Raw genomic sequence first — 26,606 nt, 5'->3', positions numbered from 1 at the left:
TACATATTTCAAGTAAGAATAAGTCTACCAATTTTGTTAGATTTATAACACCTTTCCTTGTAGCCAGTGTCCGTCATTTACAGGTGCTTCTCACAAAATAAGAATATCATCAAAAAGTTTTTCAGTTCTTCAATACAAAAAGTGAAACTCATATATACAGTCATTACACTGTAGAGTGATCTATTTCAATTGTTTATTTGTTAATGTTGGTGATTATGGCTTACAGCCAATGAAAACCCAAAAGTCATTATCTCAGTAAATTAGAATACTTTATAACACCAGCTTGAAAAATGATTTTAAAATCCGAAATGTTGGCCTACTGAAATGTATGTTCAATAAATGTACTCAATACTTGGTCGGGGCTCCTTTTGCATCAATTACTGCATTAATGGTGTGTGGTATTGCTGAGGTGTTATGGAAGTCCAGGTTGCTTTGATAGCAGCCTTTAGTTCGTCTGCATTGTTGGGTCTGATGTCTCTCATCTTCCTCTTGATAATTCCCCATAAGTTCTTTATGGGTTAAGGTCAGTAGAGCTTGCTGGCCAATCAAGCACAGTGATGCTGTTTTTAAACAGGGTATTGGCACTTTTGGTAGTGTGGACAGGTGCCAAGTCCTACTGGAGAATGACATTTCTAGCTCCAAAAAGCTTGTCGGCAGACGGAATCATGAAGTGCTCTAAAATTTCCTGGTAGATGGCTGCGCTGACTTTGGTCTTGATAAAACACAATGGACCTACGCGGCAGATGACATGGCTCCCCAAACAATCACTGACTGTGGAAACTTCACACTAGACCTCTAGCAGCTTGGATTGTGGCCTCTCCACTATTCCTCCAGACTCTGGGACCTTGATTTCCAAATGAAATGCAAAATTGACTTTCATCTGGAAACAACACCTTGGACCACTGAGCAACAGTCCAGTTCATATTCTCCTTGGCCCAGGTAAGACGCTTCTGGAATTGTCTTTTGGTCATGAGTGGCTTGATACAACACTTGTAGCCCATGTTCTGGATACATCTGTGTGTGGTGACTCTTGAAGCAATGACTCCAGCAGTCCACTCTGTGAAATCCCCCCATATTTTTCTTAACATTCCTATCCGAGTTGCTTGTGCACCTTTTTCTACCACATTTTTTTCCTTCCACTAAACTTTCCATTAATATGCTTGGATACAGCACTCTGAACAGCCAGCTTCTTTATTAACCCCTCTGTGACCTTAGACGTACTATCCCGTCGAGGTGCCCTGGGCTTATCTGACCCTGGACGGGATAGTACGTCATAGCCGATCGGCCGCGCTCACGGGGGGAGCGCGGCCGATCGCGGCCGGGTGTCAGCTGCTTATCGCAGCTGACATCCGGCACTATGTGCCAGGAGCGGTCACGGACCGCCCCCGGCACATTAACCCCTGGCACACCGCGATCAAAGATGATCGCGATGTGCCGGCGGTGCAGGGAAGCACCGCGCAGGAGGGGCTCCCTGCGGGCTTCCCTGAGACCCCCGGAGCAACGCGATGTGATCGCGTTGCTGCGAGGGTCTCACCTCCCTCCCTGCTCCCTCCAGCCCCGGATCCAAGATGGCCGCGGATCCGGGTCCTGCAGGGAGGGAGGTGGCTTCACAGAGCCTGCTCAGAGCAGGCACTGTGAAGCCTGCAGCGCTGCATGTCAGATCAGTGATCTGACAGAGTGCTGTGCAAACTGTCAGATCACTGATCTGTGATGTCCCCCCCCCTGGGACAAAGTAAAAAAGTTAAAAAAAAAAATTTCCAAATGTGTAAAAAAAATAAAAAAAAATATTCCAAAATAATGAAAAGAAAAAAAAAATATTATTCCCATAAATACATTTCTTCATCTAAATAAAAAAAAAAACCAATAAAAGTACACATATTTAGTATCGCCGCGTCCGTAACGACCCGACCTATAAAACTGTCCCACTAGTTAACCCCTTCAGTAAACACCAAAAGAAAAAAAAAAGAGGCAAAAAACACCGCCGAACAAAAAGTGGAATAACATGCGATCAAAAGGACAGATATAAATAACCATGGTACCGCTGAAAGCGTCATATAGTCCCGCAAAAAAAGAGCCGCCATACAGCATCATCAGCAAAAAAATAAAAAAGTTATAGTCCTGAGAATAAAGCGATGCAAAAATAATTATTTTTTCTGTAAAATAGTTTTTATCGTATAAAAGCGCCAAACCATAAAAAAATGATATAAATGAGGTATCGCTGTAATCGTACTGACCCGAAGAATAAAACTGATTTATCAATTTTACCAAACGCGGAACGGTATAAACGCCTCCCCCAATAGAAATTCATGAATAGCTGGCTTTTGGTCATTCTTCCTCACAAAAATCGGAATAAAAAGCGATCAAAAAATGTCACGTGCCCAAAAATGTTTTCAATAAAAACGTCAACTCGTCCCGCAAAAAACAAGACCTCACATGACTCTGTGGACCAAAATATGGAAAAATTATAGCTCTCAAAATGTGGTATTGCAAAAAATATTTTTTGCAATAAAAAGGGTCTTTCAGTGTGTGACGGCTGCCAATCATAAAAATCCGCTAAAAAACTCGCTATTAAAGTAAATCAAACCCCCCTTCATCACCCCCTTAGTTAGGGAAAAATAAAAAAAAATGCATTTATTTCCATTTTCCCATTAGGGCTAGGGTTAGGGCTAGGGTTAGGGCTAGGGTTAGGGCTAGGGCTAGGGCTAGGGTTAGGGTTAGGGTTGGGGCTAAAGTTAGGGTTAGGGTTTAGATTACATTTACAGTTGGGAATAGGGTTGGGATTAGGGTTAGGGGTGTGTCAGGGTTAGAGGTGTGGTTAGGGTTACCGTTGGAATTAGGGTTAGGGGTGTGTTTAGATTAGGGTTTCAGTTATAATTGGGGGGTTTCCACTGTTTCGGCACATCAGGGGCTCTCCAAACACGACATGGCGTCCGATCTCAATTCCAGCCAATTCTGCGTTGAAAAAGTAAAACAGTGCTCCTTCCCTTCCGAGCTCTCCTGTGTGCCCAAACAGGGGTTTACCCCAACATATGGGGTATCAGCGTACTCAGGACAAATTGGACAACAACTTTTGTGGACCAATTTCTCCTGTTACCCTTGGGAAAATACAAAACTGGGGGCTAAAAAATAATTTTTGTGGGAAAACAAAAAGATTTTTTATTTTCACGGCTCTGCGTTATAAACTGTAGTGAAACACTTGGGGGTTCAAAGTTCTCACAACACATCTAGATAAGTTCATTGAGGGGTCTAGTTTCCAATATGGGGTCACTTGTGGGGGGTTTCTACTGTTTAGGTACATTAGGGGCTCTGCAAACGCAATGTGACGCCTGCAGACCAATCCATCTAAGTCTGCATTCCAAATGATGCTCCTTCCCTTCCGAGCCCTCCCATGCGCCCAAACGGTGGTTCCCCCCCACATATCGGGTATCAGCGTACTCAGGACAAATTGGACAACAACATTGAGGGTCCAATTTCTCCTGCTAACCTTGGAAAAATACAAAACTGGGGGCTAAAATATAATTTTTGTGGAAAAAAAAATATTTTTTATTTGCATGGCTCTGCGTTATAAACTGTAGTGAAATACTTGGGGGTTCAAAGCTCTCACAACACATCAAGATGAGTTCCTTAGGGGGTCTACTTTCCAAAATGGTGTCACTTGTGGGGGGTTTCTACTGTTTAGGTACATTAGGGGCTCTGCAAACGCAATGTGACGCCTGCAGACCATTCCATCTAAGTCTGCATTCCAAATGGCGCTCCTTCCCTTCCGAACCCTCCCATGCGCCCAAACGGTGGTTCCCCCCCACATATGGGGTATCAGCGTACTCAGGACAAATTGGACAACAACTTTTGGGGTCCAATTTCTCCTGTTACCCTAGGGAAAATACAAAACTGGGGGCTAAAAAATAATTTTTGTGGGAAAAAAATTTTGTTTTATTTTTATGGCTCTGCATTATAAACTTCTGTGAAGCACTTGGTGGGTCAAAGTGCTCACCACACCTCTAGATAAGTTCCTTAGGGGGTCTACTTTCCAAAATGGTGTCACTTGTGGGGGGTTTCAATGTTTAGGCACATCAGTGGCTCTCCAAACGCAACATGGCGTCCGATCTCAATTCCTGTCAATTTTGCATTGAAAAGTCAAACGGCGCTCCTTCCCTTCCGAGCTCTCCCATGCGCCCAAACAGTGGTTTACTGCCACATATGGGGTATCAGCGTACTCGGGACAAATTGGACAACAACTTTTGAGGTCCAATTTCTTCTCTTACCCTTGGAAAAATGAAAAATTGGGGGCAAAAATATAATTTTTGTGAAAAAATATGATTTTTTATTTTTACGGTTCTGCATTATAAACTTCTGTGAAGCACTTGGTGGGTCAAAGTGCTCACCACACCTCTAGATAAGTTCCTTAGGGGGTCTACTTTCCAAAATGGTGTCACTTGTGGGGGGTTTCAATGTTTAGGCACATCAGTGGCTCTCCAAACGCAACATGGCGTCCCATCTCAATTTCTGTCAATTTTGCATTGAAAAGTCAAACGGCGCTCCTTCCCTTCCGAGCTCTCCCATGCGCCCAAACAGTGGTTTACTGCCACATATGGGGTATCAGCGTACTCAGGACAAATTGGACAACAACTTTTTGGGTCCATTTTCTCCTGTAACCCTTGGTAAAATAAAACAAATTGGAGCTGAAGTAAATTTTTTGTGTAAAAAAGTTAAATGTTCATTTTTATTTAAACATTCCAAAAATTCTTATTAAACACCTGAAGGGTTAATAAACTTCTTGAATGTGGTTTTGAGCACCTTGAGGGGTGCAGTTTTTAGAATGGTGTCACACTTGGGCATTTTCTATCATATAGACCCCTCAAAATGACTTCAAATGAGACGTGGTCCCTAAAAAAAAATGGTGTTGTAAAAATGAGAAATTGCTGGTCAACTTTTAACCCTTATAACTCCCTAACAAAAAAAAAAATTGGTTCCAAAATTATGCTGATGTAAAGGACACATGTGGGAAATGTTACTTATTAAGTATTTTGTGTGACATATCTCTGTGATTTAATTGCATAAAAATTCAAAGTTTGAAAATTGCGAAATTTTCAAAATTTTCGCCAAATTTCCGTTTTTTTCACAAATAAACGCAGGTACTATCAAAGAAATTTTACCACTATCATGAAGTACAATATGTCACGAGAAAACAATGTCAGAATCACCAGGATCCGTTGAAGCGTTTCGGAGTTATAACCTCATAAAGGGACAGTGGTCAGAATTGTAAAAATTGGCCTGGTCATTGACGTGCAAACCACCCTTGGGGGTAAAGGGGTTAATGACCTTTTGTGGTTTACCCTCCTTGTGGAGTGTGGCAATGACTGTCTTCTGGATATCTATCAAGTCAGCAGTTTTCCCCATGATTGTGGAGCTGAGGAAGCCTTTGCAGGTGTTTTTTGGTAATTATTCTAATTTACAGAGTTAATGTTGTTTGGGTTTTTATTGGCTGTAAGCCATAATCATCAACATTAACAGAAATAAACACTTGAAATAGATCACTGTTTGTAATGACTCTATATAATGAGTTTCACCTTTTTGTATTGAAGAACTAACTTTTTGCTATTCTAATTTTGTGAGAAGCACCTGTATATATGCAAGTTAAGGCCAGTTTAGCCCCTTAACGACTGACGTACATGACATCAAAAGTTGTGTTCCTGACTTTGTGAGGAGGCATGTGAGCCCGCATTTTTCCCTGCACATCACTGATTTAATTAGCCATCATGTGCCTTATTAGTCGCGGGTGAAGTTCCAGTTAAATCCCACTGTCAATCTCTGTCAACTCATGGCAGCATTTAACACATGCCAGCAGGGGGGCACATCGTTCCGTGCTGCCATCGGTGCCCCCATGACAAGATCGCAGGCTGCTGATGATCCCCTTCATGCCTGTCATTACAATCCTCCTGTGAAAGTCAGCCTGTGACTGGCGTTAATAAATTGAGATTTTCTGTATACATGGCACAAGCTATCAATGTCACTTTTTCAATAAACTATACCTTTTTATTTAGTAGCATTGACTCTGGTTTCTCTTTTGCATATGCATATAGTGAACATGGTAAATAAAAAAACAAAACAAAAACTCAAAACAATTGTGGAATTGCAACTTTATTGCAATTTTAACACACTTGGCCCAGACACTTAAATACCCACCTCAAGTAGTCATGTGTGTCATTTTTATGGTTAATACTTGGGAATGTCTTATATTTAATGGATTTTGATCCTTTTTTTTTCCCCTCCTTTCTGGTTAAAGCATTTAGTTGGCCGCCTAATTGGCAAACAAGGCAGATATGTAAGCTACTTGAAAGAGTCATCTGGTGCCAAGATTTATATTTCTACACTGCCTTACACACAAGACTTTCAGATTTGCCATATAGAGGGTAAGCGTGTATATTTATAGATATTCTTCATATTCTTATAATGTGCTGTCTTTTTAATGTTGTTTTTTTTCTTCTTCTTACAGGGTCTCAGCAGCAGGTTGACAGAGCGTTGAGTCTAATAGGAAAGAAGTTTAAAGAACTTAACCTGACTAATATCTATGCACCTCCCCCTAATTTGGCATTACACTCCCTTCCCTTGACTTCATGGGTAAGCTGCATTTCAGCGTGTACCCTACAATTTACAAGACTCTCTATAAAAAGTATCTATATAAACTGATTGTGCTAACATTAGGGCTTTTCAATGCCATTTTTTTGGAGGGGTGGGGGGTGTTTTATACATTTTATTTGGTAGCCATGATGATGATCAGAGTTGTGACATGTGCAAATAAAATCTAAGTAAAAGAAATACAAAAATTTTTTAAAATCACATACTTGCGCTTTCTAAAAGTGGGCCCAATGCCATCAATGCAAGTTTACACATGGGCGCCTTCATGCAAGTTTGCGTCAACGTTTTTTTTTTTTTTTTAACATATAAAAGTGTGCCCCAAAACAGAAAATAGGTGTATCATAACTTTTTATCCCCTTGCCTCTGTTACCAATTTTAATTTAACATTTTGCATTTATTCATCCTTTTTCCATGAGACCACTTTATATTTTATTTTGCCATTAAAAAAACAAGCAAAACAAAATTGTTGAAATATTGAGACAAAACTAACCTTGGTATATTAAGGGTGTTTTTTTTTTTGTGTGTAAAAATCACTTGATGGTATAATTCTCCAGGCCAGAGCAATTATGATACTTTACTTTTATAAGGTATTTGTACCCAAATAAAGTAACACTGAAGCAAATTCATAAGTCAGATCGCCACACAAAGTAAACCTTTACAATGCTTAATCGACGGAGGAATATAAACATTAGGGGTTTTGTAAAAAAAAAAAAAAGCAGTCATACAGCTTTGTCCGCGGAACAAAGTTATAGCTCTTGAAAATAAAGGAGGGGAACAATGGAATTGTAAAAACAGATTTGCTGAGGTGGAAAAGATTGCAAGGGGGTCAAACCACCCAAAATGGTCAATAATTAGCATTCCTCAAATGTCCCTTTATATGTTGCCATCATTTTTTTTCTTTTTCTGTATTAATAATTTTTTTTTGTGAACATTAGACTCATAAGTTTTAATAGCCAGCTCTCATATTTTCAAAAAGCTTTCAGATTTTTTTTTTTTTAAACCCCTTACTGCCATCGGACGGAATAGTATGTCCGATGGCAGTATTACCCGCTTTGATGTGGGCTCCGGCGGTGCACCCGCATCAAAGCCAGGACATGTCAGCTGTTTTGAACAGCTGACATGTGCCCGCAATAGGGGGAGTCACGATCCACCTGCTCCTACTAACTAGTTAAATGCCGCTGTCAAACTCTGACAGCGGCATTTAACATGCGCTTCCGGTGATCCCGTCGCATGATCGGGGGGATTGCACTTTTTTCGCAATTTCATTGCACTTGGAATTTTTTCTCCTATTTTGCAGTACACAGCATGGTAAAACCAATGATGTCTTTCAAAAGCACAACTCGTCCTGCAAAAAATAAGCCCTCACATGGCCATATTGACGGAAAGGTAAAAAAGTTATGGCTCTGGGAAGGATGGGGGGCCAAAAATGAAAACAAAAAAAATGAAAAAAGCTCCGGGGTGTTTAGGGGTTGATTTACATAGTTACATAGTTAAGGTTGAAGGAAGACTATAAGTCCATCTAGTTCAACCCATAGCCTAACCTAACATGCCCTAACATGTTGATCCAGAGGAAGGCAAAAAAAAAAACCCATGTGGCAAAGAGTAAGCTCCACCTTGGGGAAAAAAAATTTCTTCCCGACTCCACATACGGCAATCAGACTAGTTCCCTGGATCAATGCCCTATCAAGGAATGTAGTGTATATATCCTGTAACATTATACTTTTCCAGAAAGGCTTCCAGTCCCCTCTTAAATTTAAGTAACGAATCGCTCATTACAAAATCATACGGCAGAGAGTTCCATAGTCTCACTGCTCTTACAGTAAAGAATCCGCGTCTCTTATGCTTAAACCTTCTTTCCTCCAGACATAGAGGATGCCCCCTTGTTCCTGTCTCAGGTCTATGATTAAAAAGATCATCAGAAAGGTCTTTGTACTGTCCCCTCATATATTTATACATTAAAATAAGATCACCCCTTAGTCTTTGTTTTTCCAAACTGAATAGCCCCAAGTGTAATAACCTATCTTGGTATTGCAGACCCCCCAGTCCCCTAATAACCTTGGTCTCTCTTCTCTGCACCCGCTCTAGTTCAGCTATGTCTTTCTTATACACCGGAGACCAGAACTGTGCACAGTATTCTAAGTGTGGTCGAACTAGTGACTTGTATAGAGGTAAAATTATGTTCTCCTCATGAGTATCTATGCCTCTTTTAATGCATCCCATTTGCCTTAGTAGCAGCTGCCTGACACTGGCCACTGAATGAGTTTGTCATCCACCCATACACCCAGGTCTTTTTCATTGACTGTTTTGCCCAGAGTTTTAGAATTAAGCACATAGTTATAAATCTTACTACTTCTACCCAAGTGCATGACCTTACATTTATCCCCATTAAAGCTCATTTGCCATTTATCAGCCCAAGCTTCTAGTTTACATAAATCATCCTGTAATATAAAATTGTCCTCCCCTGTATTGATTACCCTGCAGAGTTTAGTGTCATCTGCAAATATTGAAATTCTACTCTGAATGCCCCCTACAAGGTCATTAATAAATATGTTAAAAAGAGGGCCCAATACTGACCCCTGTGGTACCCTACTGCTAACCGCGACCCAGTCCGAGTGTGCTCCATTAATAACCACCCTTTGTTTCCTATCCCTGAGCCAGCTCTTAACCCACTTACACATATTTTCCCCTATCCCCATTATTCTCATTTTATGTATCAACCTTTTGTGTGGCACCGTATCAAAAGCTTTTGAAAAGTCCATATACACTACATCTACTGGGTTCCCTTGGTCCAGTCCGGAACTTACCTCTTCATAGAAACTGATCAAATTAGTCTGACATGAACGGTCCCTAGTAAACCCGTGCTGATACTGGGTCATGAGGTTATTCCTCTTCAGATACTCCAGCATAGCATCCCTTAGAATGCCCTCCAGGATTTTACCCACAGTAGAGGTTAAGCTTACTGGCCTATAATTACCGAGTTCAGTTTTTGTCCCCTTTTTGAATATTGGCACCACATTTGCTATACGCCAGTCCTGTGGTACAGACCCTGTTATTATGGAGTCTTTAAAGATTAAAAATAATGGTCTATCAATGACTGTACTTAATTCCTGCAGTACTCGGGGGTGTATCCCATCCGGGCCCGGAGATTTGTCAATTTTAGTGATTTTTAGACGCCGCCATACTTCCTGGTGGGTTAAGCAGGTGACATTTAATGGGGAATTTTTGTTATCCCTGATCATATTGTCTGCCATGGGATTTTCTTTTGTAAATACTGATGAAAAAAAGTAATTTGGCATATTTGCTTTTTCCTCATCCTCATCCACCATTTCACCCAGACTATTTATTTTTAAGGGGGCCAACACTATCATTTTTTAGTTTCATACTATTTACGTAGTTAAAGAATATTTTGGGATTATTTTTACTCTCTCTGGCAATGAGTCTCTGTCTCAATCTTTGCTGCCTTGATTTGCTTTTTACAGACTATTTAATTTTCTGTATTTAATGCCTCATCACTACCTACTTCCTTTAATTCTCTAAATGCTTTCTTTTTGTCACTTATTGCGCCCCTTACAGCTCTATTTAGCCATATTGGTTTCCTCCTATTTCTGGTATGTTTATTCCCATACGTTATATACTGTGCACAGGTCCTATCCAGGATGCTAATAAATGTCTCCCATTTTCTTTGTGTATTTTTGTGTCTCAGGATATCGTCCCAGTTAATTGCACCAAGATCCTCTCTAATCCGTTGGAAATTTGCCCTCCTGAAGTTTAGTGTCCTTGTAACCCCTCTACTACACATCTTATTAAAGGATACATGAAAACTTATTATTTTGTGATCACTATTCCCCAAGTGACCCCCAACCCTTATATTTGATATGCGGTCTGGCCTGTTGGTTAATATTAGGTCTAGCAGTGCCCCCCTTGTTGGGTCCTGAACCAGTTGTAAAAGGTAATTGTCTCTCATAGTTGTCAAAAACCGATTACCTTTGCTGGAACTGCAGGTTTCTGTTCCCCAATCTATTTCAGGGTAGTTGAAGTCCCCCATAATAATGACTTCTTCTTGAGTCGCAGCTTCATCTATTTGCTTTACGAGGATATTCTCCATTGCTTCCATTATTTTTGGACATTTATAACAAACCCCTATCAGTAATTTATTATTTTTTCCCCCTCCCCTTATTTCCACCCACAGGGACTCTACATTTTCATTAAATTCACCTATATTATCACGCAGGATGGGTTTTAAGGACGATTTTACATACAGACACACCCCTCCCCCTCGCTTATCTGTACGGTCATTTCTGAAAAGGCTATAGCCCTGCAAGTTAACAGCCCAGTCATGGCTCTCATCCAGCCATGTTTCAGATATCCCCACCATGTCATAATTATGCTCCAACAACATTAATTCTAATTCGTCCATTTTGTTGGCGAGGCTTCTAGCATTAGTATACATGCACTTGATGTTTGTCTCTGTACCTCTATTCTTTCTTAAATTATTAACTGTTCTAACCCCACCCCCCATGCCACCGCCACCCACAACTTCCTTATTTGTGCCCAGGTCTCTATCTGTACTATCTTCCCCTCCTTTAAAATGAATACCCTCCCCCCCCCCCCCCCCAATCCCTGGTTTAAACACTACTCCAACCTTCTAGCCATTTTCTCCCCCAGCACAGCTGCACCTTCCCCATTGAGGTGCAGCCCGTCCCTAGCGTAGAGCCTGTAGCCAACTGAGAAGTCAGCCCAGTTCTGAAGGAACCCAAACCCCTCCTTCCTACACCAATTCTTGAGCCACTTATTAACCTCCCTAATCTCCCGTTGCCTCTCTGGCGTGGCACGTGGTACAGGCAGTATTTCGGAATATACCACGTTGGAGATCCTTGCTTTCAGCTTGCAGCCTATTTCCCTGTAAGGGATATATTAGAAGCAACACAGAAATCGCTTACCGTATTTTTCAGATTTTAAGATGCACTTCTGTTCCCCCAAATTTTGAGGGAAAGTGGGAGGTGCGTCTTATAATCTGAATCTGTGTGCTGTGCTGCAGAGACAGCAGGAGGTCATGTGCTCCCGCTCATTAGCCTCATGTAATATTCACTGCACCTGCTGTCAATCACCTCGGTGCTGAAGTCGCACTGAGTTGGTTAACGGGAGTGGCGCATATTGCATGTGCCTGCACTCCCCTCCTCCCATCATGGATCTTATCCCCCAACCCCCTTCTCTCTATATGCCCCCTGCCGGCCCACACCTTCCCCCTTCCCCCCCCCCTCCTCCCCTCCGGTTACTATATGACCCCCTGCTGGCACGCACATAACATAAACAGTTAACTCACCTTCTGATGATGGCTCCGTGCTCCCAGTTTCCCTGTCTCTCTTCCTGTGTCTGTGCCGACATCCAATCATGTGATCGGCACAGCACAGTGATGTCATCACTGTGTGCCCAGGTCACATGATCCGATGCCCGGGAAACAGGAAGTGCAACCAAGGAGCTGGGAGCATAAAGCCATCATCAGAAGGTGAGTTAACTGTTTATTTTATCATGTGTGTGCCAGCAGGGGGGCATGTAGTGATCGGGGAAGCCACGTGCATGCCAGCAGGAGGGGCATATCCAGGATGGGGTGGGGGCTATGTGCCAGCACAAGGGGGCAGTGTGCCAGCAGCACAGTGGGGCCATGTGCCAGGATGGGGGTTATATAGATACTAGGATGAGGGACATGTATATGATTTGTAAGACTGACACTGGCATTATAAGACTTTTTTTAGCTCAGATTTTGTTTTCCTTTTCCATATTGTATTTGCGGCATCCCTGAGATGTTAGTACAGTGGAAACCCCTTACAAATTCTCATTTTGGAAACTACAACCCTCAGGGAATTCATAAATGGGTGTGGTAAATGTGTTTTTTTTTTTTTTTTTTTTTTTCACCTGTGAAAATGAAAAATCTTTTACAAAATTATGTAGATTTGAGTCAATTTTTCATTCATTGATGTACCCCCTTTGCCGACTATGGCAGTTTACTGTGTGTGGGTGTACACTACTGTTTGGGCACACGGAGCGGCTCGGACGATGGGAGCGCCATTTTACGGTATGCTGTTTTCAGATTGCAAAACCCCTGATATGAAAGAGTAAATTTCTTAGACGTGACCCACATTGGAGAAAGTATACCCTTTTAAAGAATTTTTCAAAGGGTGAAGTAGACTCCTAGAGTGTCATCAAGAAATGAATATGTACCAGATGGCAAAAAATGAAAATCACATTTTTTATTCCTTTTTAGACTGTTACATATTAACATAACAAAGTAAAACAAATATAAATACTTTGTGAAATTTAATTAGTAAATCACAATTATTTTTCCCTTGAGAGGTAATCACTATAGAATAAAAATGGCTGCTGTCCTGGAATGTTAGGAGAGGTGACTGAGCATGTGCAGTAGGATACACCACTGCTGCCATCTGGAGATTATTCATGCGCGGGAGGACAGGGCACTCCTATATTCCAGCAGCCTCTTCTTACATCAACACTCCTGGCATCTCCAGTATTAGGGGAGCACATCTTCCCACATATGAAGGGAGGGGTGAAGCTTCCTACTGCACGTGCTCGGTCACCTTTCCTAATATTCCAGGACAGGATTCTCTCCGTGTAACAGGACAGCCGCCGTTTTATTCTATAGTGATTACCTCTCTGGACAAAACATTCAATGAAATGTAGACCATTAAGCTAGACAAATGTATTTAGGAATTTTTATATAAGGACATTTTCCTTTTGGTTATTTATGCTTTTCTGTTCTTGGACAATCCCTTTAATTCAACCGTAATACTGCCTTAATTTATAAATTCCTTTATAAATGGAAACTGAACACGTTTTTTTTTTTTTTTCCCTCCCCCCTTAGCTTATGCTGCCAGATGGTGTGACGGTTGAAGTAATTGTAGTAAACGTGGTGAATGCAGGACATATGTTTGTTCAGCAGCATACACATCCAACATTTCATGCACTTCGTGGCCTGGATCAGCAGATGTTTCTCTGTTACTCACAGCCTGGTGTCCCAACATTGCCCACACCAGTGGAAGGTGAGTTAGCTTTTCTGATAGCCTAGTGTACCTTTCGTTTATGATAAAAAGTTGACAAATGAGATTATAATGCAGGTTTTAATTTCCTTTAAGAACATCTAATGGGATTCTCTTCTCCAGGATATACTATGGTAGGTTGGGTGATAGAGGGGGGCAGATTATATGCCCCATCTCAATACTAGCTAGAGCTTTGTGCTCAGAAATAGCAGGATTTCAAGTGAACATCAATTTGCCTTTCTTTACTGTTTTGACGCTTAGGTGATCGGTGTCAATGACAACTAGTGACTGTAAACTTTGTAAGATGACAGCGCTCTTAACAGAAAAAGCAAATAATTAGCAAACATTTTCATGCTTTCTAACTATACCAGTTTCATAACAGGAGTATACCCCTTTAAGGACATTGTTATGGTGTTGCTGTTTTTTCTTTCAGTTGGCGTTATTTGTGCAGCACCATCTGGAGATGATGCTTGGTGGAGGGCACAGGTGGTGGCCTATTACAAAGACTCTGAAGAAGTAGAGATACGGTATGTTGACTACGGTGGTTATGAAAGGGTCAAGACTGAAACACTGCGGCAGATCAGGTCAGTACCGCCAATGGTGGTTCAGTATATTTGAAAATGGCAAACTTCTTAATGACCTTGCAGTTCTGTGCACTCAGTTTCTGGTTAACATGATTAATGTGGTAAAAAGATGAAATGTCGTATGCTACACTGTAAATGATCTCCCACCTACCTCGCTTTTTTTTTTTTTTGCAAGATACCAGTAATAAGTTGGAACCTGCATTGCACATACTAAATTCTAGGATTTGTTCCACAAGAGACATTGATTACATATCCACAGAATAGGTGATGCATGTCTGATGTGCGCGGGGCCCTTGTTCTCGTGATCTTAAACATACAGGACATTACCATATGGATTTTTACTTCTAGTAACAGTAGCAAACTGCACCAAATGCTGCTGCATTCTTAATGGCCTAACATGGGTCAGAAACCCCTAGTTACTGAGAGGAGGGACATGGGAGTGCTAGCCACGTGCTTCTGCCAAATTGCACTGCATTTTTTATTTTTTGTGATATTTTCTGTCAAAAAATTTAACTTTTACCTAGGATTGCTTTACTGATCAACTTTAATCTTCACTAACCTTATACGTTACTTTTTGTTTCTCTAAATGTTATCCGAAAACCTATTATCATTTGATTTTTTTTTTATAACTTTCCTTTCTTTTTATAAAACCACCTCCTTGTTTTCATGTATGGCTGTACTATTTCTTGTATATTTAACATATTTTTGTTTAAAAATTCAGGTCTGATTTTGTTACGTTACCCTTCCAAGGTGCAGAGGTTCTTCTAGACAATGTGATCCCGCTTGCAGGTACACTTTTTGCTGAATACTTGATTATCTTAGAATTTTATTATAACTTAGGAAACTTGTTCAGATTTTTGCTGAATAGTTGCAGATGTTAATCATTGACTACAATAGAGAAATTAGTCTGCATTAAAATTTGCAATACTTCAAATAAACTCTGTAAAAACATGCATTTTAGTCCATAACAATTGTTTTGTTTTTTTTTCTCTTGCTGAGTCAGAGGGGGAGTGATGGGAGAGGGAGCGTCTGACACGGTCTTCTCCATCACTGCTTTCAAGTGTATCGGCGTCTATGATGCCGATAAGTTGAATGAGCAATGGGGGGTGCGTCGGGCCACAGAGCGGCTATCCTTGCGCACCTCTGCAGGATTAAATGGTCCCCGGCCACAAATGGGCAAAGTGGCTGCGAGCCGCATCAGATATCGAGGGCCGTATACGGCCTGCGGGCTGGACGTTCCACACCCCTGTATTAGATTAATTTCAGTGTGAGATCCTCTAAGTTAGACACTGCTGCATGTTGCCGTGGACCACATATTATCGCTTATTGTGTATTAGACTAGCACGTTATTGCTCATTAAAACAAAAAACATGTTGCCTCCCCAGGGAGTCTGCAGTCACATGCAGCACTGTCTGACTTACAGGACTGAAACTAATCTAATAGAAGGAACAGCACTTGATTAGTTAGGTAGTTGTGGAGTTAATGCACATTTTCCATATTATATATTTATTAAGTTGTATTTGATATTTTGGAATCTTTAGTTAGGAATTATTTGCCTTAGGCAATTTGTAAATATGTTGATAACCTACGACTATTCCTTGGATGATTTTGGTGGTCTATTACTGTTATGACTGACTTTTTTTGTATGTGTTCCTGTAGATGAAGATCACTTTTCATCAGAAGCAGATACCGTTGCAAATGAAATGACAAGAGGCACAGCATTACTTGCACAGGTAATGGTTAAAAAATGGTGATCCTCTTCCATTGATATTTTTCTTTTTTTAGCCTGGTTTGTTTTCAATAGGCTTTGGTTTTATTTACTGCTGCCATTTTTACAGTATTAGAACTGGAAATCTAAATATAAAGTAGTACATGTCATCGGATGCTTTTTTTGCCCATCAATTGCTTTGTGCGTTTTCTTCCCAAAATTAAATCCTGACAATTAGTTGAATACATACTTATTCCTCTATTACTGTTAAGTCTGTTAGTTAATCAAGCAAACTATCTAATATTTTTGCACTGTGCCCGCCTGGCCTGTGTATAAATATATTGACCTACAAAAATATTGAAGTGATCAGTTTTTATCTAAGCGCTGCAAAATAAAAGGGAGCTTAGGAATTCCCGTACTACTTATCTGTCCACTAAAACAGTAGCACATAAAATCATTTATGTATATTAATGGGATTTCTGTTTGTGTGGTGTTTAGACTTGCATATAGTTTAATGTTGCTGTGATTGAGATTTTTGCTGCTTTACTGTACAGATGTAAAATGTTACAAAAATGAAATGCATAGGTGTGCTCTTTTCGTAGTTCCTAGTTCCTGAAAAATGGATTTTTAAATGTCTGTAGTTAAAATCGACTGGAAAGGTATTGTACCTTACATTTAGCCTGGTACCTTTTTCATTTTAAATCGGATACATTTTTATTTAATTTTTCAACATACAATAAAAGACAGCACTCAGCCAAAAGAATATATCTGCACAAAAGTGGTATTAATAAAGTCAGCTCGGCATGCAAAAAAATAAGCCCTCACCCAACCCCAGATCACGAAAAAATGGAAACGCTATGTGTATCGGAAAATTGTGCAATTTTTTTTTTTTTTTTTTTAACAAAGTTTAGAATTTTTTTTCAAAAAATAACCTAGACATGTTTTGTGTCTATGAACTCATAATGACCTGGAGAATCACAATGGCAGGTCATTTTTAGCATTTAGTGAACCTAGCAAAAAAGCCAAACAAAAAACAAGTGTGGGATTGCACTTTTTTTGCAATTTCACCACACTTGGAATTTTTTTCCTGTTTTCTAGTATGACATGGTAAAACCAATGGTGTTGATCAAAAGTACAACTCGTCCTGCAATAAATAAGCCATAACATGGCCATATTGACGGAATAATAAAAAAGTTATGGCTCTGTGACGGAGGGGAGCAAAAAACTAAAACGCAAAAACAAAAAAGGGCTGCGTCTTGAAGGGGTTAAGCTGAATACGGCAATCTGTACACTCATGTGCAAATAAACATTATGAAAGATAAGTCCCAAGTCTCCAAGTTCTTTAGTTTTCATCTAAAACAATAAGGACATTATGGAAACAGATATTATATGCATCACTCCAAGGACCTTAATCGGACATATCTTACTCGACACCAGTAATATTACCCAGCACCCCCAAATAAGAACACACAATCCATGCCTTGGTAAATTTTCCAGTCCTCCCATATTTTACAGAATTAATGCAAGGCTCTCCTCTCTTGATATACTCCTTGTTCCAGACTTAGCAGTAGATTAATTTTTTCCCATAAATTCCCTAAACGTAGGTGGCGCCCTGTCCGACCAGTGTGCTGCTTTAATTTTCCTGGCCTGATGTAAGGTTCTTTTAAGTGTCAATTTTATATTTGCACCTTCAGCAACCTCATCCACAAAACCTAAGACACAAACCAGAGGATGCATAGGAATCACAACCCTAAACACCATGTTTATGTGGTCTATGACTTGGATCCAGAAATTCCCGAAACCACATGACTAAAACATATGTAGCAAATCGGCATTGCCCGAACAACATCTCGGACACAAGTCATCCTCTTACCCCACTTTTATGCAGGAATTAGGGAGTCCTGTATACCCGATGCAGCAGGCACTTCTGTGACAGTCTTTGTCACTCACTAGTGGACAATTGAGGAATCGAGGATAATCTGTCATCCTCTGCTCATTTTAACCCCTTCATGACCTTGCGATTTTTCGTTTTTCCGTGTTCGTTTTTCACTCCCCTCCTTCCGAGAGCCATAACTTTTTTAATTTTTCCGTCAATTTGGCCATGTGAGGGCTTATTCTTTGCGGGACGAGTTGTACTTTTGAATGACATCATTGGTTTTAGCATGTCGTGTACTAGAAAACGGGAAAAAAATTCCAAGTGCGGTGAAATTGCAAAAAAAAAGTGCAGTCCCACACTTGTTTTTTGTTTGGCTTTTTTGCTAGGTTCACTAAATGCTAAAACTGACCTGACATTATGATTCTCCATGTCAGTACGAGTTCATAGACACCTAACATGACTAGGTTATTTTTTTACCTAAGTGGTGGGAAAAAATTTCCAAACTTTGCTAAAAAAAAAATAAAAAATTTGCGCCATTTTCCGATACTCGTATCGTCTCCATTTTTCATGATCTGGGGTCGGTTAAGGGCTTATTTTTTGCGTGCCGAGATGATGTTTTTAATGATAGCATTTTGGTGCAGATACGTTCTTTTGATCGCCCGTTATTGCATTTTAATGCAATGTCGCAGTGACCAAAAAAACAAAATTCTGGCATTTCAAATTTTTTTCTCGCTACGCCGTTTAGCGATCAGGTTAATGCTTTTTTTTAATTGATAGATCGGGTGATTCTGAGCGCGGTGATACCAAATATGTGTAGATTTGATTTTTTTTTTTATTTTTTATTGATTTATTTTGATTGGGGCAAAAGGGGGGTGATTTAAACTTTTATATTTTTTTTTATTTTTTTCACATTTTTTCACTTTTTTTTTCACTTTTGCCATGCTTCAATAGCCTCCATGGAAGGCTAGAAGCAGGCACAGCACGATCACCTCTGCTACATAGCAGCGATCTGCTGTTCGCTGCTATGTAGCAGAAAATCAGGTGTGCTGTGAGCGCCGACCACAGGGTGGCGCTCACAGCTACCGGCGATCAGTAACCATAGAGGTCTCAAGAACCTCTATGGTTACAATGGAGAAGCATCGCCGACCTCCGATCATGTGACGGGTGTCGGCGATGACGTCATTTCCGGCCGCCCGGCCGGAAGCGGTCGTTAAATGCCGCTGTCTGCGTTTGACAGCGGCATTTAACTAGTTAATAGGTGCGGGCAGATCGCGATTCTGCCCGCGCCTATTACAGGCACATGTCAGCTGTTCAAAACAGCTGACATGTCCCGGCTTTGATGCGGGCTCACCGCCGGAGCCCGCATCAAAGAGGGGCTTCTGACCTCGGATGTACTATCCCATCCTAGGTCAGAAAGGGGTTAAAATACCCTAGCATCCTACTCCCTTTTCTCTTTGAGCTTCATCGGTTGCTTATCTATAACCTGGGAGTAGTAGATAAAATCTAGAAATTACACCAGTGACACAATTCTGGTTCCCAATAAAAAAACAAAAAATGATTATGGGTTATAAGCGGAGTAAAGGTACCGTCACACTGAACAATATCGCTAGCGATCCGTGACGTTGCAGCGTCCTGGCTAGCGATATCGTTGAGTTTGACAGGCAGCAGCGATCAGGATCCTGCTGTGCCATCGTTGGTCGGAGCTGAAAGTCCAGAACTTTATTTCGTCGCTGGACTCCCGCAGACATCGCTGAATCGGCGTGTGTGACGCCGATTCAGCGATGTATTCACTGGTAACCAGGGTAAACATCGGGTTACTAAGCGCAGGGCCGCGCTTAGTAACCCGATGTTTACCCTGGTTACCAGCGTAAAGGTAAAAAAAATCAAACACTACATACTTACATTCCGGTGTCTGTCCCCCGGCGCTGTGCTTCTCTGTACTGACTGTGAGCGCCGTCTGGCCGGAAAGCACAGCGGTGACGTCACCGCTGTGCTCTGCTTTCCGGCCGGCGCTCACAGTGCAGAGAAGCACAGCGCCGGGGGACAGACACCGGAATGTAAGTATGTAGTGTTTTGATTTTTTTTTTTTACCTTTTTACCCGATGTTTACCCTGGTTACCAGGGGACTTCGCATAGTTGGTCGCTGGAGAGCTGTCTGTGTGACAGCTCTCCAGCGACCACACAGCGACGCTGCAGCGATCGGGATCGTTGTCTAGATCGCTGCAGCGTCGCTAAATGTGACGGTACCTTAAGGGACTCCTGTTTATGCCATGTGTGTCTCAATTGAAGGTACTGAAAAAAGTACTTATGTGGTAGCTGGAATTCATCTTTCTGCTGAAAACTCCATCCAACTGAAGTTGATCTATAAATAGGATCCCTGCTTGTCGCCAGGGGTTAAAGCTCTCTAACCTGAAAATTTCCGGCAACTTTGGGTTTTGCCACACAGGTGTAACTGGCGTAAACCCATCAATATTAAGGAGTTGCTTAGTTTTTTCCCTATGTTTTAATCATAAGGACTAGAGTATAGAGTTTCGTCTTAGTATCCCCCAAATAACTTGCTTTCAAGAAGGAGATAATTGGGTTCCCCGGTATTCTCCTGGACAATGGAAGCTGTAGAGCCCTGAAGCAGTTTAAGCTGTTGCAATATTGAGGATAGAAAATACTGCCATAGGTTAGGGGCAGCCAAACCTCCCTCCTCATTCCCCCTCTGTAATGTCATATTTAAACCGAGCTGTGCCTTTTTTCCAAATTCTCTGAACATAGCTTGAAGTTTGTAAAAGTGTTTCAGAGGAATCCACCCTGGGGCATTAAAGATGACATATAACAGCTGGGCCGCGAGAATCATTTTAACCAAATTTGTGGGACCCACTAAAGATAATGGTAATTTACACCAGGTGTTAATTTTTGCTTGGATTTCATGTATAGCCGATCCAAATTCAGAGGTATAAAGGATATAACATTTGTTGAAACTTGAATGCCCAAATATTGAAACTCTTTCCCCACTTTGTCTCATTTGACTCACCATTTTCTCCCAGCTCTGCTGACATGGGCTCATCTGGGTTAGGAAGACGTGGGGGCAAGATGCCAGAACTCATCTAAGTGTTCCCTACACCAGACCTCTTACTCTAGTACCTTACTGGAGTGAGATTTCTGACTTGGCACACGCCATTCATTAGACTCTCCAGGCATGCACCTCTTCGTGAATTAGGAGCATCTGGCCCCAGTACACTCCCTTATCAAGACCGGCATGAACATCGACTTTATTGATGAATTTGACCTTTTAGCTATCACTTAGATTTGCTCCAAGATGCATACATGTGTCCTACAGATGTGACACTTAAGGCAAACTTACTATGATATTGGTAATTGAGCTATGTTTGTGCATAGGTGATGGGTATGACTGCTATTGTGCCGAAGTACAGAATTTGTATTGTGACGTTCCAAAAGTCTATGCTTGAATGTTTAAAAGCTTTTGTCCTTGAATATTTAATCTTCCTGTACATATTATCATTATTGTCTTTATTTTTATATAAAGGTTACAAATTACGATGGTGCAACAGGACTTCCGCTTGTACAGTTATGGAGTATGATGGCGGATGAGGTGAGATTTTACAATAACTGCAGTGGCTTCTGACATGGTTTATTAGTATAGTAGTTTTGTATTAAAAAGATTACTAAACCAAGTACTAGAGCAAAAGGAGATCTGAGGGATCATTTGTGCAGAGTTCCAAGCCAATTTATGGATACTTATAGGCCAAGTAATGTTCCTGTGGGATTTTTGAATATGCAAATCTCATATGGCTGATATATAGCAAAATCCAAATTATTGTTTAGCATTGATGAGGGGCAAACATCCTGAAATTCAAGTAGAAAAATAGTTTCTGGTTTGACTTATTTTTTTTTTTTTGATCATGTGCATTTTAGGATTGAAACCTCCAATAGGCAGAGCTAGAGTTCCTGTCTTCCTCCCTGAAAAATAAATTTCTCTTTACCTTTTTGTCTGACATTATGCATTATACTTTGGGTATGCGCTGTCATTGTGAATGGAGGGGATCTGACAGAAGCAATATCCTCATAAACTTGGTTACTCACTATGGCGCAGTTGAGAGATAATATTAATAATGGGAAGATCTAAGGGAGCATCTTAATGACCCCATTTATTATTCAACATGCAGTGAAGGTGGTCAGTCATTGAGGATTTATAATGAGAATATTAATTTATACCTTATTCACACCATGTAAAGAATACTAAATATTTTTTCACACAAAACCATGTATCGAACATACTCGAATGTTGTGTAACATTCTGCCTGCAAAATTTTGACACATTACTCTGCCATCAAAGTTTTTACTAGTCATGTTGAAAAATCAAGGCTTACATTATAAAAGTTCTTATATTATATTGTTACCTTATATCTTTCTGTATAGATTTGTGCAGCGTAGGTATCTCATGTGAATGGGGTTGTACCAAATTTGAAAGTTATCCTCAACATTAGGATAGAAAACTTCCTGATAGCTGGTATCCCCACCAACCTGAGGAGCACTGCGTGAATGGAGCTGTGGTTGACTGTGCATTTTTGTTCTATTCATTTTTTATGGGTCTGCTGGAGATGGCACCACTGCTCCATTCACAGAGGGATCCACAATTCTCAATATTGGTGGGAGTCCCATGGTCTGACCCCAGTGGTTGGGAAATTATCTTAAATGGGGGAGGACTTCCAAACTTTTTACAATCCTTTTAAGTATTAAGTTTTTTTTTGTTAACTTTTTTTTCTTTTGTTTTTACAAATCCCATAGGTGATGTCTATCAACAGGACTCTTGTGGAAAGAGGATTTGCACAGTGGATAGATAGCTATTAGCACTTGTAAAATGGTTTACTCCTTAATACCATCTTGCACCACTACAGGCTTGGTATGCAGTTTAGTTTTGTTTTTGTTTTTTTTCTGGTTTATGTATAGAAATCATGCAAAAGACTGATTTTTAAAAGCCATATATTTGTAGCTATATCCATCTTATTGTTCTGCCCACAAAAATGCAACCAGCAACTATCTTTACCAAACTACTGTTTTTGGACATCTGTGTTCCCTTTGGATGAGCACTTCGGGATGAAGCCTAAGAGTCAAATGGCATATTTACATGAAATATAGAATATGCAAATATATAAGAAGTGGTCTAACTGGAGGAATGTCAGAATAATTATGCGTGACATTAAATGATTATTGTTTTTGTACGTAACGCGGCGCACTCTGCCTGCCAAGCCTGACTGTAATTTATTTTGTTGTGCAAATCTTTGTAAATATATTGATATAAGAACTGATCACTTCAATATTTTTGTATCTGAACACTGAAAAATGAAAGGGAGGTTTGCAATTTCCACACTTGTCATCTGTCCCCCAAACGGTAGCACAGGAACTCTGTGATGCCTTTGGAATGGGTCTTCTGTGCGCTGATGTGTGGTGTTTAGATTTGCCATATAGTTTGATGTTGCTGTGATTGAATTATTTGCTACTCTGCTGTACAGATGTAAAAAGTTACAAAAATGAAATACATTTGTGTGCTCTTTTTTATTTCTTGACAAATGGATTTTTAAATGTCTAAGTAATATAAATCCACTGGAAAGGTATTGTAAAATGCATATTTTTTCTTAGGCCTGTTGTGAGCGGGGTTGATTAAAAATAAAGCACTGAAAGGGAAGCATTAATGCCTGAATTATGTGACTTCTTTCAAAACACTAAAAGAAAAAATATTACATTGATGTAGAAAACCTGCACAACTAAAAAAAATATCTGCAATGAAGTTTCAACAAACTTTTCAACAGCTTGTGCTTGATAATGGAGACTTCTGGTAACATTAAAAATTACACAAACTACCTGTTTTTCAGCCACCCATGATTGCACCGTGAGAGGGGATCCACCCTTCGAGGACAGGATATCTCTAAGATAAAAAGTGAGGCTCCTCTGCGCTTCCGTTTGTTAACTCTCAGTAAATCGGCGGTGGAAGAGGATTCCTGGCCCTGGGGCAGCCGATGTTTGACAGGCACAGGTTTTGCTGCGGCCGTCGCCTGAGTTTGCTGGAAGCACCACAATGGCCCCACTAGGGTGTCCTCCATGAGCAAGCGTGAGCGGGGCACCAGCAGCTGATTACTGGTACCTGTCAGCTACGCTTCCTAGGGCATAGCGCCGGAGAGAAGGGAGCCTGACCGCAAGTGCTGGAGCAGGGGTGTGCAGTAACCTCACCTTGGTGGGAGGCTTCTCGGAGGCGCCATGGACGCAGCATGTCCACGGGACTACAGCAGACTGTTGCGCGCAGAGGCGTGAACCGGAAGTCATGTCCGGATGACGCACTTGCTGACAGCTTTCGGAGACTGTACCAGAAGTTGCTCTGCTGGTCGGCGGATCCCATGTGGATATGTAAAAGGACTGCCAGCATGCAGTTTGTGGGGAAAATGAAGGGTCCGCAACCGCTTGAGCAGCCGGCACGGCCACCACTACAGCAGCAAGAGCAGCTGAAGAAAGTGGCTAAGAGACGCCCATCCTGTCTTCATAGGAAACAGGCACCCCAGCAGCCACAACGAGGCAGTAGGGGTCACTCGGGCCGCGTGCAGGGTACAGCAGGAGCCAGCAGCAGTCACAGCTCTACTAGGATATAGTCGTCTGCATTCTCCAGGGAAGTTCTTTCGGATGTCATACGGCCTCCTGATCTGGTACTTGTATAAAGATTCTGAGTGGTGAGTGATCTGCGAGAAAGTTCAGCAGGTTAATGGCTCTTTTCTTTCTCTCTTTTTTTTTTTTTTTTTTGTGTTTTCCTCCATATCTCTCTCTCTCTGCCTTTATTTTGTATCTGGGGCAGGAGATAGGAGGTCCCTAGGAAGAGTATTTCAAAGTCAAACCATGCGGAGTGCTCCCTCTGTGGACAGATGTTGCCAAGAACATGGGCAAAAAAGCTTTGTCAGGCATGCATAGAGCAAACTATTTCAGAGGAATCCACTAATTTTCCATTCTCCAATGACAGCACCACCTGAGAGAGGGTATACGCCCACCAAGGACAGGAAACCTACTGCATAAAAAGGTGGTACCTCTCTTCCACATCAGTCTTGGTTTCCTGTCCTTGTGAGAACTTGCAGAAGGAAGCAGTACTCAACTTGTCTCACCCGCGGACGGCATCCCTCGTCCTGGACACCCAGGGTAACACAGACTGGGAGGTTGGTGCAGCGCCACGCAGGCAGAGACCTCTTAGATTAATGTCTCTGGCCGACACGAGGTCCTGGGTCTGCGCTTGCTGAGGGTTGCAGGAGTGCCCCAGGAGTGCTGGATGGAGCCGGCGTGTCCTGGTGAAGTGTGCACCAGAAAGCGTGGCCGCTGGGTCTGCACACGCGGGATGCAGGATGGATATCTGGTGCGTTATGATGACGAGGCGTGCCGGGAACTGCAGCGGACATCCGGGACTGCGCAGTGCTACTGGGGATCTCTGCACACAGTGTGTCGGATTTGAATACCGGAAGATGGAGGGTGACCTGGGCCATCCGGTATATAAGGGGATGTGCCCAGGAAGATGGTGGAATTCCTGCAGCAGTTCAGACCATGCATGAACTGCAGCAGCCACCACAGCGGCAGCAGCTGACATCACCGCATCAGCAGGCAGCATCATCACTGCAGTCGACACAGGAGCCATTGCAGAGTTGCCAGCGGCATCGGCAAGGACACAGCAGTGGCAGTCGTACAAGCAGCAGGACCAGCCTGAAAGGAAAGGCAGGTCACGAGCCCACCTCCAGGGGGAGACATTCTCCTGGACTAGCTCAGCCTCCGCCTCGTACCGTAGAATGATCAGCTGAATGGTGAGTGATCTACGTGAAGGTGCACCGTATTAAAACGGGTCACCTTTCTCTGTGTAATCATTTACTAGGAAAGGCCCCTGAAATGTGGCTCGAAACAGAACAATAGGGAGTGTGCCCTGTGCAAGGGGGATCTACCTTGCACTTATAAGAGACTCTGCCCAGGTTGTATCCAAGATACTGTCTCGGAGGAAACCCCCTGGGTTTGTTATGGACCTGAAAGCCATCATTAGATTGGAGGTGCAGGAGTCCTTAAAACACGTGAAGAGACAGAGAGGAGGGATAACCAGAACTGCTGTCCTTAGTCTGTGCGATCAGTAGCGTTTAAAGGAGAGGATTCAGACCTGACAGATTCCTCTGATGAGGACACAGGGGGCGGGGTAGACCCTTCTTCCCAGCTAAGGACACAGACAGGCTGGTTAGGGCAATCGGTTCCACTATGTGCATAGCTGATCCAAAGACTACTAGAACGGTCCTGGACATTATGTTCAGTGGCCTGGAACAGAGGAAGAGGCATTCCTTTTCAGTTAATGAAAAGATCAAGATGCTCATTAGTAGAAAGTGGAAGAGGCCGGAAAGGAAAGGCCCACTACCATCTTCAAAGAGGAGAGATATCCATTTGATGAAGAGGAGGCGGGCATATGGGAGAAGACTCCAAGGTACGATGTAGCGGTCTGTCAGTTAAAAGATCAACTCTGCCCTTTGAGGACCAAAGGGCTCTCAAGGACCGCTTGGATAAGAAAGCAGACGTTTACTTACATACTTGGGAATCATCGGCTGGATCATTAAAGCCGGCAATAGCGGCAATCTACATGGCCAGGTCGATGTTGGTGTGGCTGTAGCAGCTTGAGGACCAGCTTAGAGACAACACCCCGAGAGAAAAGATCCTGGCGGACCTTCCGCTGATGCAGGGAGCAG

At 41.8% G+C, this 26,606-nt stretch overlaps 1 protein-coding gene across 4 annotated transcripts in view; it reads left to right on the top strand.

Annotated features, from left to right (window-relative positions):
* AKAP1 (A-kinase anchoring protein 1) overlaps positions 1-23,558 on the top strand; it is a 118,105-nt gene extending 94,547 nt beyond the window's left edge. For all 4 annotated transcript variants that reach the window (XM_069757790.1, XM_069757792.1, XM_069757791.1 and 1 more), the window contains exons 4-11: positions 6,284-6,410; positions 6,494-6,618; positions 13,514-13,691; positions 14,122-14,272; positions 14,994-15,061; positions 15,932-16,005; positions 21,392-21,457; positions 22,654-23,558. In XM_069757790.1, coding sequence (XP_069613891.1) covers positions 6,284-6,410; positions 6,494-6,618; positions 13,514-13,691; positions 14,122-14,272; positions 14,994-15,061; positions 15,932-16,005; positions 21,392-21,457; positions 22,654-22,716 — 852 coding nt within the window. In that variant the 3' untranslated portion in view covers positions 22,717-23,558. The remainder of the gene's footprint in view (positions 1-6,283; positions 6,411-6,493; positions 6,619-13,513; positions 13,692-14,121; positions 14,273-14,993; positions 15,062-15,931; positions 16,006-21,391; positions 21,458-22,653) is intronic.
* The last annotated feature ends 3,048 nt before the right edge of the window (positions 23,559-26,606 follow it).

The sequence above is a fragment of the Ranitomeya imitator genome, chromosome 3, assembly GCF_032444005.1.
Source record: "Ranitomeya imitator isolate aRanImi1 chromosome 3, aRanImi1.pri, whole genome shotgun sequence".
NCBI lineage: Eukaryota > Metazoa > Chordata > Amphibia > Anura > Dendrobatidae > Ranitomeya > Ranitomeya imitator.
The sequence above is the reverse complement of the archived record's forward strand: the minus strand, read 5'-3'. Positions and strand labels throughout refer to the sequence as shown.